Source organism: Mus pahari, chromosome 8 (assembly GCF_900095145.1).
Source record: "Mus pahari chromosome 8, PAHARI_EIJ_v1.1, whole genome shotgun sequence".
Lineage (NCBI taxonomy): Eukaryota > Metazoa > Chordata > Mammalia > Rodentia > Muridae > Mus > Mus pahari.
In genome coordinates, this window is record NC_034597.1 from 1,742,504 (window position 1) to 1,760,080 (window position 17,577).

A 17,577-nucleotide genomic window follows, 5' to 3' on the forward strand; every position below is an offset into this window, starting at 1 on the left:
AAAAAGTAAAAGAAAAAACAAACAACAAAACAAAACTCTGGTGACAAAATCTCTCTTGATATCTGAAACTATTAATAATGCTGTTTGGGGCTGACTCATTTGCTTTAAAATTGCCCTGCATTGTTATAAGCAAATGAGAGACAACCAACTATCTATAGCGTAATGACACACCCCTAAGAGAGTGTGATGAAATATGAAGGATCTCACTGACACAACCCTCTGTGCAAACCAATCTTGCTTTCAATTCCTGTCCAAGTTGGGAGTTGATATTTGCATATCTTCCAGCAGAGATCCCTTGGTTCCAGTGGGGAGGAGGTGATGACAGCATCATGTCCCACTGGGACACATCATGTTGAATTAAAATGAGAGAGGCAGCAAATCCAAGTGTTAAATACCTACATGGAGATTCATCACACTTCAGAAAGCAGGCAAGGTTAAGATAGGAGATACAGATCCAACCATCATCTAACGTGATTTAGAAAGACTCAAGAGACACACCACAAAGTCCACCCTGGCCATCAGCTCGATGTGCAGGGAGCCAATGCATAAATTCACAGAGGCAGAGAGGAGGCACAGACTTCCTGGAACCAAAGTAACCCAGTCTCATCAGGGATCTGTCAGGTAGGCATCAAGACAGTTAGAGCTTCACCCAGCGACCAGTATATTCCTGATTTGACTGGGACAGCAAAGTAGTATTTGCTTTTCATGATTTCCCAAGAAATGGAGACCTAGTTGTGTTCTGATTGGCAGGGGTATATAGGAGCCTGTGTTCTCCCCTGGACCTTATCTTATCCACTTGCTGGGAGCTGTAGGTCTGGGTCAGCTGACTCTGAGCTTGAATTCTGATCTTCACTGTTCATTTTCCAAAGGTGGGAATAATATTTAAATCTCTGAAAAATTATTTTCTTTCAATGTTTCTAAGTAGATCAAGTAGGCAATTGCAGGGTTTCAGTTTGGTGATGGAATTTAAGCTGAAGAGAGACTGGCCTCACTTTCTATATGACAGAATGAAGCTCAGTCTTGGTAGTTTTAGGTGAGCAACTACAGAGAGTGGGCATTTCATAAGCACTGTATCTCTCTTCTATTTATATTTATACTTCTAACTAGAAACTGTTCTTTCTTTCACTAAGGCAAGGCTATGGAGCTTAAGATAAATGTACTGCAATGCAAAATGTGAGTCAAGGAAATACTAAGCCAGCAGTACCTTGGGTGGCACAAAAGACAGAAATTATGAGGAAAGGGAAGGAGCAATGTAGAACGGACCTACCCAACGTAATATTGCTCAGGCACATGGTCAGATGGGCGAATAACCAGGAAGGAGGGTAGCCTCATGGGAATCAGCACCCTTAACCTGCAAACTACTTGCTGACTTGGCTCATAACTGGGCCAAATCACTCGTGAAATAGGGAAATACTTTGTTTCTACTACCTTGCATGGGGTGGCAGAGAGATAGGTAAAGGAACTCCGTAGTAGATGAGAAAGTGCTCTCTTTCTAAGGAAACCAGAAAGGCTCCTAGAAGGGCAGAAGAGGACCTCTTGAGGGCCACCATAGGAGCTGGTGATGGAAATATGAAGTTACTGGAGCAGTAAGCAGTGTAACAGGCTCAACTTTTCTGTTGATATTGTGAATGTTGCCTCTTCTAAACCACTGAACACAGAAAAAGAGTAGCATGGCTGAGCTTGGGTTTTATAGTAATAGGATATTTCCTTGTGCCTTCTCAGTAACTATTCATGACTGTCATCCCTCCCAGATCCCCCATCCCAACTCTGACTATGCCTCTTGGGAATTTCAAGGTTTTGTAGAGTAGCAACAAAGCAAGTCCTTCTAGTCATCTTGCCCAAGGCAGACATACTGCTGACTGTATTATCAGGTAAGCCTAGTGAAGTGACGGTCATCTTAATTTTACATAAACATGAGATACTTTCTTAAGTCTAAGTAAATCCAAATGGTACCTCATTCGTCTAGATTTTTCTGCATACAAATTCAGTATAAAGATGGAATTTGAAAATGGAAAGTCCAATATCAAATAAACAAAGGGACTAATTTAAGGACTATATGTCTTCAGGGAAGTATATTTAGTTCCTTTGTATTGCAAGTTGCAGCAGTGCTCTTGGTAATATTTGAAGAACAACGGTTTAAGGTTTCCCTCTTCTTATCAGTAACAGGGGCTACTGTATTTTTTTTTTTTTTTTGTAGTCTCGATACCTATATCAGGTTTCCCAACAGGCCATTTATTTAGTCTGAACAAAAGCCCATTAAAGAGAGATGCAAGTTTTAGTTAATTAAAACAATGAATAGGCATGGTGCCCAATGATTTGTATGACTGTCAAGGACAAATGTCTTTCTGGGAAGAGTTGCTAGTTAAATGAATTCACTTGGAAGATAGGTAAATTCAGGACTCAGTGCAGAAGCAGGTAACAGTCATTTAAGAATCTTGGGTTAGGAGTTAAAATCTTAATGCATGTAGATGACCTATTCTGATGTAGACCCTTATAATGCCACAAAGACCTCTGAAAAATTTTAGACCTTCCTTGCCTCTACTTCAAAATACCCATTGTGTAGGAAGCCAGAAAAACAATTCCAGCCTAATAAATTGAGCCTCAAGATGTGGGACCCTCATTTCACCAGACTTCTGAAAAGGAATTGAACAGAAAACAGTGTTTGGTCTATCCCAGAGGCTGGTGTTTATTACCAACCCTTTCTCTTCAGACAGAATATAAGGTGAACAGAGGGAAAGGTTAAAAATAAAACACAAGCAATAGCTTCTGCTACACTTCACTGTGTTCCTTCAGGCAAAGGACCTCTGACTCGGCACATGCATGACAGAATGAACGGAGCTCTGACTTGGTGCATGCATGACAGAATGAGCTGCGCTTTGCAGTGCTTGGCTGCTGCAGCATGCTTGAGTTAAGGGGCAGGAGGAGCAGAGAAAACAGAGACCACCTGTAGGGCAGCACAAGGCTACCGTAATGACTGCAACCACCATGGCCTGGTGAGGACACCGCGTATTCTTTGCTTCATGACCATCCTACCCTGGGCCTTGGAAAACTGCTTGCTGTACACATCCAAAAATTACATAGAATTTTGTGGGAAAATTAAAAGAAAAAAATCTGAAACATTCAAAAATCACAGAAAGAGAAAACCAGGTCAATGCTCTTATAGACAATCTTGACTGATTTCTGGATTTCCTCCCTTAACCGCTAAGCAATCCTCCCTCTCAGCTCATACCTCACGTTGTTCTATCTCTGGACACTTTTTGTGGTGGAGAAAAGTACCTGGACACACTTGGTAGGAGGCCTCAGTGTGCCCTTTCTAGCCTGACATTGTCCCAAACTTGATGTACTGGCAACAGGACACTAGAGGGAAAGGCCCTCTGGGTCACTGAGCAGTTAAAGTATTTTAAAAGTCAGTCTGGGGAGAGATTGGCCAATTAATACACATGCCTTTGAACTACTTTGCATTTCATATCAAAGCAGTATACAACAGTTTTCTTTTCACCTGCAAGGGATTCTGTCCAAGATCCCCAGTAGACGCATCAAACCTAGGATAGTGCCTAATCCTCTAAGTAATTTGTTCTATACATATACTAGAAGTTAATATATAAAGTATAATGATAGATCTGCAATGAAGTAAGCAATTATAATAATACACAGTAGCAAGAGTTACGTGAACAGTCTCTAAGTTCCAGAGAGGCTGATGTTACACAGATGGCCCAGAAAGGTTTGCCACTCTCCTCATAGAGCCTATAGTCTCTCCAGCTCTCTAGCGTGCTTGCTCACTTTGAAGTGTTCTCCTTATTATAAGTTACCCCTATCTCTACCACTCACCATAGCTCCTGGTTCAATTTGTTATTCCAGGACACAAGACCCTGGAAATCTTATAACTTTCCCTCCAGACTCCTGGCCATTCCTACAATGGTAAGATGTAGGTAAGTCCTGTATGGGTCAAGGGGTTTCCTCAGTTTTCACGTTTTTTTTTTTTTTTTTTTTTTTTTTTAATTTTTTTGTCATCCCCTTTGGGAGACTTGTTGTTGCTATATATCCATCCTCCTTCCCAGTCATTGCTTTTGCTTTTCTGAGACTCATCATGTCACCGGATATGTGAACCTGTTTCTAGTTAGGGTACGGCTCAGTCTTTAGCACACACCTTTAATCCCTCTAGCAGGCACTCACCTTTAATCACAAACAATGAAGGTAAAGTTAGTTTGTAGAAGAAATCACCCATGTTCAAAAGTGATGTCTAATTGAGCTACAGAAAAAGTGATGAATCAGAGAAAGATTTGACCAAATAGGATATGTCCAACTCTCAAGAGGGAGGAAATGGAAGCTTCTTAGGGAGAGACGGACAGTACCGAAAAAGAGAGTACAGTACAAGAATACAGTAGAGTTTGTAGAGAGGACAGTGGAGTTGAGAGGGAGAGGAGAGGAGCAGAGAGGGGGAAGGAGGAAGTTTTATCAGGAGAGTTTTATAGAGCCAAGCTGAAAAGAGAACAAGCTTGACACAGGAAAAGACAGAATGATCCAGAGAATGAGATGGAACCAGAAGATTAGGAATAATTGCTAGAGTTACTTTGAGACCAAGCAGAGCAATTAAGAGGCCTAGACAAAGGCCAGAATGAACCAGTCAGCTTGGAGAGAAGGTTGAGCTTTGTTGAACCAGCCAGCCAGAGTTCAGAGAGAACTAGAAAGGGCGAGCTTACTCAGCAGCAAGTCTTAGAGGCTGAAAACATTCTAAGCCTAGACAAGATTGTACAGAGGGTAGAGACTTCGAGGCCTAGGCCTAGGTTAGCAGACAGAGGCAGTAAGAAGCTACTCACTAAAGCAGGAGAATAAAAGGTACTTTGACAATGTTTACCTGAAAGTAGACCCGCAGAGCCTTGGCCTCTGCAGCCATCTCCTCCTCAGATCTCCAAAAGGCTGGTGAGTCCTCTTCTTTGTCATGTTTCTGGAGCTTTGGAGGAAGAAAATAGAATAGGCTCATTAAAGAGTCCGTGAGATTTTCTTTTAATAACACTGGGGGAGAGAGGAAGAGTGAAAATAATTTGCAAATTAGAGGCCTGTAGGTGTATCTTAATTACATTAATTGCCCAATTTCGAAAATAAAGAGTTTCACGTAAGATTTGACATTTCTCGCTTCTCTAATAGAATAACAAGGGTAGGCTGTACTGGAGCCGTGGCTGCTTTGTGCTTGCCTGAGAAGCCTGTGACAGCCTGAGGCTGGGTAAAGTGGAAGGTTGGTGGGGATGGTGTCCCACCATTCACCATGGACTCCATGCTTCTTTCTGCTTCTCAGGCACTGTTCTGCTACTGATTATGCCTTGTCTCCAGCCATCCTTTCTGGTCATCCTTCAGTCTGGCCTACACTTTACCTACCATTCATTCTCTCTGGCTTTCATTGTATTGTATGAGCTCCAAGGAGTTAGAAGCACCGTGACTTGAAGAAATTCAGGAGTTAGACACTCAAGTTTGTCTAAACTGTGAATGAATTCATTTTTCATTATCAGATTTTTTTTTTCTATTTTCTTTTAAGAAGTGGCAGCATTGTGAATCCAAGTGCATCTGCTGTAATGGGAACTATGGGAAAACAGTATAGACTATTAACAACTTAGTTAATTAAGTTCCTTTTTAGAGCATTCTGTGTGTGTATGTCTCTGTGTATTAGCATACATAATACATATCCACATATATTTACATATGGTATGCATATATATATTTACAAGCATGTATATGTGTAAGATTTCTGTATATAGTGAACACATGTCAATTCTATCAGAGAGCTGGATTTCATTGAGTTTAATCTCCTATTATATTTCAGTTTTATTATCAAACCTTTCCTTCCTGTGGCTATATAAGTACAGTCATAATCTATAGATGAGGCTTGTTCACAGGTGCACAGTGTAGCGATTCGTGTTTTGTTGACTTGGATTGCTTAATAGTGCAGCCAATGGCGGCCAACACTTCTAATGTGTGTGTGGGGGGCAGTGTCTCTGCTGATCACTATGTCACACACAACCGTTACAGCTTCCCATGGGTAGGCAGACACTATCTAACTCCATCTGCCCTGGAGGAGATTAATTAACTTATCCAGGTAGATAATGCTAGGTGCCAGCATTGTCCCTAACCAGCCCTTAATCTTGGAGAATCTACACAATTCCATAGCTACTATCTACACTTCAGTGCACATATACTCACCTTGAACATGGATACTTTGAAAATAACCTTGTGAGCTCAGCAAAACATTCAGACTGAAAGAGTAACATACAAACATGGCAAGCTGATCACTGGGAACCATGTAAAATGAACAGGGAGAATCACTCCACACACTTGTCCTCTGACCTTCACACGCATGAGTGGATCTACTAACCCCAGCTACATACAATATACACAATACTAATAAAAATTTCCAACTAAAATAGCAATATTCATTTTCTTGAACCCCCAATACCTCATCCTACTTCAGGGATTCCACCTTGGCAGCCTGTAGCAGACAGAGAATTTCTCCCATTTGTCTCAAAGTAACTTTGATGTGGAAGACAACACAGTATGGGAAAGATATCCTCGCTCTCCAGCAGGGCTGTATTTCCACACCGAGCAAGTCTGAGCCTAAATGAGGCTCATTAGCATAGAACTAGGCCACAAATATCTTTATGAGGGTCATGGATCTTCCTTTCAGAATTTGGCTGCCAGCACACTGGTTTTCCATTTTGCCACACAGATTTAATTCTTCTCAGTGGAAGAAAAGTACATTAAGAAGTCATTTTCTTGCTCGTAGAAGCAGATATGACACAGTTGCTATGGGCAAGTCAAATGGGATTGCTATTCTATCCGAGAACTAATTTTCATTTTGCTACTACCTTTAGGTCTGTTATAAATCCGTCTTCTAACAGTTTGATGGGGAAGACAAGGAGCTGGAGAACATGGCATTCCCACTGTGGCATTGCCATAGGAAGACACAGAAATCAAGCTTAAAGCAGCCTTGTCAACACAGACCGTACCAGCTGATGCCAAATAATTTAGAACATTAATGCTTCCTGGTTTATTAGGCATCCTTCTGTTGGTATCATATGCCTTACAGATGGCAGTTTTAGACATTATTTACAGGAACTAGGGAACCAATAGCACAAACTAAACATGTTTGAGAAGTTCTGTTGGACATGACTATTATTAATAAAACTTTTGAAGATTCCTGTTGGAAGCTTGTGGTTTTCTGAAAAACAGCTAAACCCTGCATTACTAGTGGACTTGCTAGAAGACACACCTTAAAAGACACACCAAGGATTCTAATTCAGTGTTTAGAGAATTTGAAAAGAAACAAAAACAAAAACAAAAACCCTGAACTTTTAAAGGAAAGAGGACAATGTGTATAGGTAAGAGCTCTTATATGAACAAGAAGCATGGCTGCTAACTTGTATCCATGGTGACAGCAGCTTTTCGTAGGGTACCAAAATCTAGAATTGTTTAAGTCTCAGATACAAAATTCATATATTTGCATATAACCTTTGCATATAATCTGACATACGTTCCCTCTTGCAAATTATCTACAAATCCTAATACAGCACAAATGATGTGAAAATAGTCATTCTGCTTGTGGTGAGTAGAGACGCCATTTGTTTTCTGCTATTTCTGATCAGTAGTTGCTTGAATTCACAGATAACAACCAAGGACCTGTATCACATCTGTCCTTTGCAAACCCCATTGGAGAGTGCTTTACTTTTGTTTACTGTAAGTCAAAGGGGCATCTGGAAGGCAAGATTTGTCTAAGTACCTTGATGATGCTAACTAGCGCAGGAGGTTGCAGTCTCTATAGGAACTTGGAGGCTTGGGACAGCCTGGGAGGGCAAGACTTGTTCCTTACAAGAGCCATCATGGAGACTAGGAAGTATAAACCTGCAGAAGTTTGTGAAAAGTATCTGAGGCAACCTAAGAATGTGGTCACAGAAATCTGTTGCCAGACTAACAAGTAGGAACTCCATGATCTTAAGCAATAGATTACCCAAAAGGCAGATTTGCCTTGTGTGAGCCATAGTAGGGAAGTTTCATTTGGAGATGAATTTCCAGAGTAGGCTGCAAGAAGGGAAAGTCAATGCCTAATTAACTATGTTACTTTTGGCTGTTGTCACTGTTGTTGTTTATTATCAGTGTTAGGCTAGACACGCTGTCCTCACGAGTGACCACTGACCAGCTCAGCAAGTTGCTTCCAAGAACAAGATACCTCCTTTGATGGCTCCTTAGTGCTATCCATGTTGTGGCCCTATTGACCTCACCAAATACAAAAAGTTATAGTCAGAGCTGAAGGCCCTGATGGTTAATTCTAATGACATATGTCGAAAACAGAGCCTAGACCCTTCAGTTCTATAACTGCACAGTAATCTCTAGCTTCTTGGTTGCTGCTAGGAGCGAGTAGGGTATTAACAGAGACTTATTAGAGTAAGCAAATTATCATCCACGAGTGAAAGCACATGGAAATGTCAAAGGCCATCCAAACTCTCATTAGAGCACAGTTGCCACATTTGGTACATTCATTGTTAGTAAGACATTTATTTAATTGTTTGACATAGCAACATTTCACGAATCATCTAGGGCCATACTTATACCAAAAACTGTGTGTGTGTGTGTACATGCACATGTATATTCTTTTTTTGTACACATGGGAAAGCCTGGTGGTCAATGCCAGATACCTTCTATTATCACTTCATTGTCTAAAAGTGTCTCACTGGATTTGAAGCTCTCTGATTCAACTAGACTGGCTCACCAGACGAGATGCTGGAATCTGAGAGTACAGAGGCCCATCTTCTGCCCTGGGTGTTGGGGACCAAATTCAATCTCCATGCTTATATATCAGACACTTTACTCACAGCCATTTTTCTAGTCATATGTGTTTTTAATTGTCTAAAATCAAAATTTAAAAGGGCTTCCATATTTGATCTAGTAACTCACCTTAGAAGACCCTTAGAAAGTTGCCACAGGAAGACTATGAGCTGCAGCAAGTAATCTGGTTATCCCCAAATTAGCTGTGGACCAATGTGGGGGCAGGTTGCTCAAACATATCAAATTCAAGAATAGCATGATGTACTTTTATCGCCACTATTATTACTGCAATGTGTCAAATCATAAGCACGGCTGTAATTCTATAGTGTTCTGGTCACAAGATATACATTGCTTCACATTTCAACATCTCTGAGACCAAAATGTAACGTGTCAAGAGTGTTGCAGTTTGGTCGTCAGGGTTTTATTCCTTAGTGGTACATGGCATAGCAGCGCTTCTGACTGTACTGGGATTTGATGTACTGGAGTGCTCCATCTCTGTCTTAAGTCCCAGAAGCTAAACGTGACTCAGCTTGCTGTGACAGTGCTCACATCAAGGCTCTCTTCTTTCTGATGCCATAAAAGTTGAAATTCCTCACAGATGCTTCATTATTTGATGGAAGGTCTGTAGCAAAGTGACAAAGTTTGCAAAAAACTTGAACCAAAGTCTTTATTCCTGTTCAACACACCAAAATATGTGATGGTTCCTCCAAGCGAGTTCTGTTTCTATAAAACTTTTGAAAAGAGATTTTTAAAAAATGTATCTGTAGTCATCTCACTTGATCTGCTTCAAATGATTTTCAGGGAGGAAGTGTTAAGAGGATTTCTGCTAGAAGTGCTGATCTGTGTGGATTCTGACACGGCTCCCCCTGCACATCGAGTGTGTTATCGCAAGGATATGGGGAAATGATTAATTCCCCCATGGGATGCTCAAGCTGTCTTGACTATTGATGCTTCTCTAGTTCTGTAACGGAATACAGTAGGAAAAATGATTCCCAGTCATTTGAATGTTTTGTAGAATGTGGGACTAACCTGGAGTAAACGGCAAGCTGCCTTCAAAAGGGAGAAAACCAATCAATGTGTTCCTTAAAGAACGAGTATCTGAGTAGAAAACTGGTCGCGCTTATAAAAGGATATATATACACGTACACACACACACACACACACACACACACACACACACACACATATATGGTTTTTCGAGACAGGGTTTCTCTGTATAGCTCTGGCTGTCCTGGAACTCACTTTGTAGAACAGGCTGGCCTCAAACTCAGAAATCCGCCTGCCTCTGCCTCCTGAGTGCTGGGATTAAAGGTGTGCACCACCACACCCTGTACGATATATTTTTTTATTATCAGTTTTATACAGCAAAATACAGAAGAAAGAGCTTACATAAACATTTCTCTGGGTGAGTGTTTCTGTTTTTATAAGTTAAGGTCAATAAATTATTGAAAGGAAAGGAATGAAATAGGAAAGTTAAGTTAATCTTTCATTTTTTAAATATGATTCTCTTGGTATTGCTCTCAACTACTTTATCAGGCACACATTCATTCTAGGCTCTGTACTACTCAGTTTTATGAGTGATATCTTGATATGTAAGCTGAAAATCCTTGTCTTCTGGAGTCTTATTCAGTAAGGCAGGTAGATTCGTGCATGCATCATGTAATAAGAGTTGGAATGATGGATATGGATGGGCAGTCCCATCCAAATGCCCTTGGAAAAGGAGACGAGTTCTCCAGATTAAAGGTCAGGGTTTTGTTGCAGGAAGTATTAAAAAAGTCATCTCGCCATCTCTCCTGCCCTGCCCGTCCATGTCCTACTCTAGTGGCGAGCCAAAACACCATGTCCTGGTGGGGTTCTGCTTGGGGTTCTCACCACTGAGCTACTCTCTCCCTGTTTGTGAGTTTATCTCGCTTTCATGAAACAACCCCCCCCCACACACCTCACCATCAGCCATCTCAACACCTAGTCACCCAGTATAAACAGGACCCTTAAAGCTTAATTATCCAATCAGATTTATATAACAATAAGATCACAATTTACAAGATGCCAATACAATAATTTCAGAGCCAATTGATAAAGATAAAGCTTTAACCCAGTTTTTCTAACCTTGTAAAAATCTTACCTACTTGTGGTTGTTTTAAACCACATGGGATCAGGACCCTTAAAGCTTAATTATCCAATCAGATTTATATAACAATAAGATCACAATTTACAAGATGCCAATACAATAATTTCAGAGCCAATTGATAAAGATAAAGCTTTAACCCAGTTTTTCTAACCTTGTAAAAATCTTACCTACTTGTGGTTGTTTTAAGCCACATGGGATCAGGATCATCATCTTGTTCATCTGCCTCCATGTTGGCTTCTCTCCTTCTCCCCTCCTGTGACCTCTCTATCTCTCCCTGTCCCCGAAACTCCTAGCTTCACCTCCTTTTTCCTATTCAATCACAGGCCTGCCACTACGCTAATGTGGTTAGACAGAGAAAATCCTGCAACAGAGTTTGTACTTAAACATCACAGATTTGGAGTGGGTTCATACCTTATATGAGAAAGGTGTCTCTGAACAACGAAAATGCTGTCTGGAAGCATATGCTATCTGAGCCAGGTCTCCTATATCATGTATCATCAGCTAACCACAGCAGCTTTCTTACAAGTCATTGGCAGCTTCTAACCAGAACCTGACTATCCCAAGAGTTTAAAGGTAGGACACACGTGTCAGTGGCCCAGGGGATGGTCCCCAGTTCTACACGTGCATACTATAAATACCTTTGAATCTGTGGGCTAGGGGGTGTGCTCAACGCTTAAAAGCACATTTTGCTCTTGCAGAGCACCTGTGTTCAATTCCCAGCAGCCATATGGTGAATCTCAACCATTTGTAACATCATTTGTAGTCATCCTACAACACTTCTGCCCTCTGTGGGTGTAGGACACGTGGTTCACAAACATATATGCAGGCAAAATGTTCATACAAATAAAGTAATAAAATAATCTTTAAAAATAAGCATTATCTAACTTTGAATTCTAGTATTCTTAGTTATGTTTTAGGCTCTACTAACTGACAGAGGAAAACGTCTTAATGAGTGTCATTATGTTCTCAATGTAGCATCAACATGACTTCTGAAACAGTGGGAGAAGCCATCCAGAATGTCACCATATCTGCCACAAGATTGCTTTGTTTAGATCATTTTCAATTATGGCATTATTGAGGTCTCTTTGCAGGGCACTTACTGAAATTGAAAACAGGAATTAATTTGAAAAATGTATTACCAAAATGTAGATTTGCTTAGACAGTGTGGGTTTTCATTTGTGTGCAGAGTAAGTAGATTCTATAGAGTTCCAAGCAGGGGGGTGAAAGGAAAGAGTAACTTTCCCTAAGGAATGACTGGAAGATGAGTTAGGGGGGGATAAGTTATGGTAGCTTGCATATGAGAACAATGAAAGATGGGATAGGGGTGTGTGGCGCTCGGGTTCCTTATAACCTAACATGGTCGTGAGCCATGAACTTAGCCTTTCCTTATAGTTTTTCTGTCCTGGCACTTGTCCATAAAGTACAAGCATCCTGGCTCCCCTACAGAAACTGCCCTGAACCAGTGTGAAAATCTTTCTCTTTCTACCTAAAGCTAGCTGTTCTGCCTGTATCCAGTCAAACAATGGCCAAAGTCTTCAAGAAACTATGTCCCATCTTCCCCTGACAGTAATATGTACTGTAGCAACCACAATGCTTCCTTACTTCTTGTTTACCCCCATCACCTCTGCCTTCTCTCAGCACTTTGCCTGGTGAACAAGGAATAGTCTTTCTTAGTGCTGGGCAAACTTGCCAATATTTGCACTCTTTGTGGCCTGACAAATGACCTTTTCTATCTTTCTTTGCTTTGTGAAAGAACCTCACTATGTAGTGCTGGTTCACCCTCCTGCCTTGGACTCCTCCACAAATGGGTTACAGGTGAGACCACCAAGCCCTGCTCAGTCTTTGCCCTACCCCAGGGTTTTGCTTGTTGCTTCTTTTTCCTTTGAACCTTTGAGCTCTTCAAATATTTCTTCAATAAAACAATGCATTCACTGATACCTTTCTACTTAGATGATGAATCCCATAGACCTTTTGTGGTCTCTACTCACTGGAGACATGTCAAAGCCATGTCAGATTTTAGAGAAATTCAGGATGCCATCAGAGCACCCATCATTTTACTAGTTGCCAAAGATTTTATTTAACCATAACATGCTTGGAATAATTTCCATGTGTATATATTGCCTACAGAGTCAGAATGCTGAATCAGCTCCTCTATTAATTAGTGTCATCCCTCTTTTCAGAAGTATAGAGTGTTGATGTTTAAGTATTTGTAACCCCCAAAGTTTTTATCCATGAGAAAAACCACAGCATTGGAAAATAATTATGGTAAACCACTGTACTATAACAGAGTCCAATTGCTTATCCAATTATACATTAAAGTATCACATTGTTGAACCAATTACCAAAGCGGCATATGAGACGCTGTGAATTCTGGACTAGATATTACTCAGCTAACTGTGAACACTATGACAATATAGAATGTAGTCATAAAACCGGTGCAAACAAGAGTGGGCCTTTCAGGTTACTCACATGCCATCAGAAAACTTCCTCAAACAACTTACACTAGATTGTGCAGTTACCCTAAGAACTGTGTTAGACGGAGTCAAACAAGCATCCAAAATGTCTCCTGGTCCTGAGCAGAGCTGGTTTCAACTGAAACATGCAGAGGTACCTGTCAGGAGAGTAATTTCCATAGCTATTCGGAGATGTATATATGACAAAACCCCAAGGGCCCTGCCACAATGCTTACGTAATTTCTTACAGCATATCAGGGCTGAAAGTCCAGAGCTTCGCTGTGAGGGTTGAGAATTGACAGCATACACAGGATGAAGTATGGCTTGCCGTATTTTTAGGATCCCCCCACTGTTAAATTCTTTCACATGGAGCCTTATGTTTGTAGGACCATGACTGACTCATATAAGAACTGGGTTGGCCTACTAGAGTTTGGTCAAAAGATCAATTACATGCATTAGCAGGTCTTTGCTCTTCAAATAATTATAGGCTACTGACAACTTTCACTTTAGTAAAAATCTTCTACTCTCACTTCTACATTTATGGTAGAAATGGATTAGCCCCAGTAATGTCCCTCTTTGCATGCTTACCACCTCACTAGTCTGATGGCAGCAGCCTTTCCAGAAGTCACCCACCCAATGTATCAACAAACTGCTCTTTCCTTCCCAACATACTACCCAACTTCATTGTTCCCATTTTCCTGACGAACCTCAAGTCAGCTAGGAACATAATTTGTTCAGTCCTTGCCATGACTACTTTGGAATGGCATTGTTGATGTTTGTTTGTTTGTTTTAAAGATTGCTGGCTCCCACTAGACCACTGAACCTCTTGCTAATCTCTCTGGAATTTTGATTTGGTCAACACTTTTGTGCAGGTGGGCTGCACAGGAGCATGGGAAACACAAGCACAGTAGCAGAAAGAGAGACTCAAGCTGGAACCAAAGTCCAGCTGGAGCCCCCCTCATCTGAGGGGCAAATTGCATCACAGGCCAGCTCCCGGGAAGTAATCATGGACTGTTGATGGATGTCTCACCCCAGGCTCCTTTGCGGCTGAGCTCTACTGGCTTTCCAGAGGGTGGGAAATTTGTGAACTGACAGGGACTAGAGATTTCTACCAGTTTGATTTCCTCAGGCCTCCTGCTTCTAAAAACATGCTCACTGAGAAATGAAATGAAACTCTTTCTAAAAGCGGTATCTGCCATGGCACAACTCCGGAGAAGGAAGCGTTTATTCAAAAAGCAATTTCTTTGGCCAGTTTTGTTCTGTAAGCCTTTTCCCCCCTGTGTTTCAGATATTGATGTTTGAACAAGAGTGTGTTCTCCTTTAATCCTGGAGTGATGTCAACCTTCAGTACTTAGAACAGGGGGTGGGAGAGGCAGAGGGCCAATTTCTGCCTCCTTTTGAATCTCCTGAACACTTTGTTTCATATTTGCTCAGCCACATATGGATTAGTTTTCAAAGGCACCTCACAGGGTCTTTGGAAGCATGCTCCCTAGGCAAGATAACTCGCTCCTAAGAGGGTGGAATGTCTGCCCTACTGGAAGCTAAGCCAACACACAGCCAAGAAAGGCAGGCAAGCTCACAACAAATAATTCGTGTAGACACAGCCTCAGATGTTTTCTGAATCCAATATTCTAAGCAGCATCAACTGTGTTCTCAAGATAAAACACATTTGGAAAAGCGGGCCCAGATGGGGTTTTGCACACTCCTTGTTCCTATGCACTTGATGCTCGTTCTTTGCTGAATCCACTCCATTATTCAACAAATATAATTATGCTGGTTCATAGTATTTCACAATCCAATAATAAGCAGTTTACACAGCACTTGGCACCTGTGAGAGGCTGTAGGCAGACAACTAACAATATCATCCCATATTCTCCCATGAAGAGTTCAGAACATGTCCTACCCCAATATGATATGAGAATCTGTAATTTAGCAATGATGTGCTGTTTGTGTATGACTTTTATATACCGTTATGTATACTTTCAACCATTCCTTGGTTACTTAAAATACTTAATGCAATATGAATACCAGAGAAATATTTGATTTATAGTACTCCTTCTGCAATGAGAAGAAAAAGAAAGGGGAATGCCTATACTTGAGTCCATGATATTCAAACTCGCCACTCCCATGAGAAAGAACAAGGGAGAATGACATTGGGCAAGGGTGGTCTTCAAAAGGTGCTTTGAGGTCAGGGACCACTAAGCTGAGAGAGAAGACAAGTCACCAAGTACAGAGCCTATGGAGAAGGAGAGAGGTGCTGTACTGATGCTTAATGGGCAAATGGCCAGTGGTGGGAGCACAGAGAAAAAGTCTTAAACAGAAGGCACAGGACAAGTGTGTGAGCCACAAGTGGCAGAGAGAACAGGGACTGAACAGTTCATCTTAGTCAACCTCCTCCTGTGCATGCAAAAGACAGAGTCAGGCAGTAGCAGCAATGCCAGATCCCGGGAGCTGAAGGTAGAGAAGACAGACAAGAGCAGCTGTTCTCAGTGTCACCTCCAGTCATGGGCAGTGCCACTGCTTGGATACACCGTTACTTCTTGGACCTTCCTTCCTCCTTAACATCAGGCCCTGCTAATGGGATACTTTGCACACAGAAGTAGATGACCAGAGAGCAGTCTGCACAAGGGATGGCCTCCTCAAAGCCAGAAGAACACAGGGGACTTGGCAAACATCCTACCGAATGCCTGTTGCATGTTCCTCGAAGCTACAAGAGCCACACCAGCACTAGGACCCATGACTTGATAGATGAAAAAAATGACTAACATAAAACCTCTCTTTTCACAACTCAGCTGGACTGGTCACTAGTCCTCCTCCTACAAGAATGGGGTTCTGCCCCACATGACAAAGCCACACCCTCTGAAACTGTTCTTCACCCACTGGAAGTCACTGTCTCCGATGCCTACAGATCTATTAATTTCTCACTTGAGCTGTCCCAGAGCCCTTCAAAGAACCTGGCTTGTGTGAGTGAGTTGTATAAACACCAAGAGCCAGCCTTTCCCAAATGCCTTTCTATTTCCTTTAAAACCCTTCTTTAATGAAGACACAAAGCCCCAACTGCGGCTGGAACACTGAGCTGACCATGCATACAGCAGGTCTTTCTCACCAAGGATTTAAGAGCATTTCTCCCCTTTTAGCCAGAATATTTTAAAGAAACCAAGCTTTCCTTGCTATTGGTTCAACTGTTCATTTTATATCCCTATAACTGTTCACATCCCAGAGCCAACGTATGCCACAGAGATATTAGGCAATTGAAACTCTCCCCACCACTCCCTCTCTCCCTCCGCCTCTGTCTCTGTCTGTCTGACCCTGTCTCTGTCTCTCTGTCTGTCTCTGTCTCTCTTTCTCTGTCTCTGTCTCTCTCTCTCACACACACACACACACAAACACACACACGCAATTTTACCACTATGAAAATTTAAAATGCAGCAGAGGGTTGTGACAATTTTGAAACATTATTCTAGAAAAACAAACAAACCAACCCTCACCTCTCTCAACTTCCTACTGTGAATCCCATGCCTCCAATTTTATTACCGAGACTTCTCAAGGGGCATGGAGAGGGTCTTACCTAAGAGATATAGGTAGACATATAGATGAGCATATATGTCTTTATTTAGAAAAAATACATTTTGTTACTCCTGATCCAGCTGAAAATATTATTGTTGGGATTTGGTGAGTGAAGAATTCATCAAAAGCTTACAGGAGACTTAATCTTTTAATTAATCTCACCTTTATTCTAACTCAAAGTTTAAATGAGTTTTAAAAGGACAAAGGGTAAAAATGCTTTGAAATAAATTCTTATAATTTCTACTTAAAGGCCCAGACATACATATGTGAGAAATGGTGGTTCCTAAAATCAGAGTTTGATATTGCAATTGACTTAAGGCATTCTGAACCAAATAGTATTGCAACATCTGAGTCCTATCTGCCATAATGCTTTTGAGGGTGCTGATGGTGACACCCTATGAAGCTTGCATGACAGGTGTAAGGATGGCAATGTGCTCCTTCACTCTTCAGTTGTGTTAGGATTGCACTCTGTAACATGCATGCAGGTTAGTAATGGTTCACTGGAGTAGAGGAATAAAGACTCACATATCAGGAGAGTAGTCTATTATAAAGCAAGAAAAACAAATCGTCAATAGTGACACAAAGTCCACATCCAAACCTTTCCCTTCTCAATTCTTGGTC

General features: G+C 41.3%; 1 protein-coding gene across 4 annotated transcripts in view; it reads right to left on the reverse strand.

Moving 5' to 3' along the window:
• The window catches only part of Fhit (fragile histidine triad diadenosine triphosphatase), a 1,532,796-nt gene that overhangs the window by 17,369 nt on the left and 1,497,850 nt on the right, over positions 1–17,577 (reverse strand). For all 4 annotated transcript variants that reach the window (XM_021203702.1, XM_021203701.2, XM_029541579.1 and 1 more), the window contains one exon: positions 4,856–4,951. In XM_021203702.1, the coding sequence (XP_021059361.1) occupies positions 4,856–4,951 (96 nt within the window). The remainder of the gene's footprint in view (positions 1–4,855; positions 4,952–17,577) is intronic.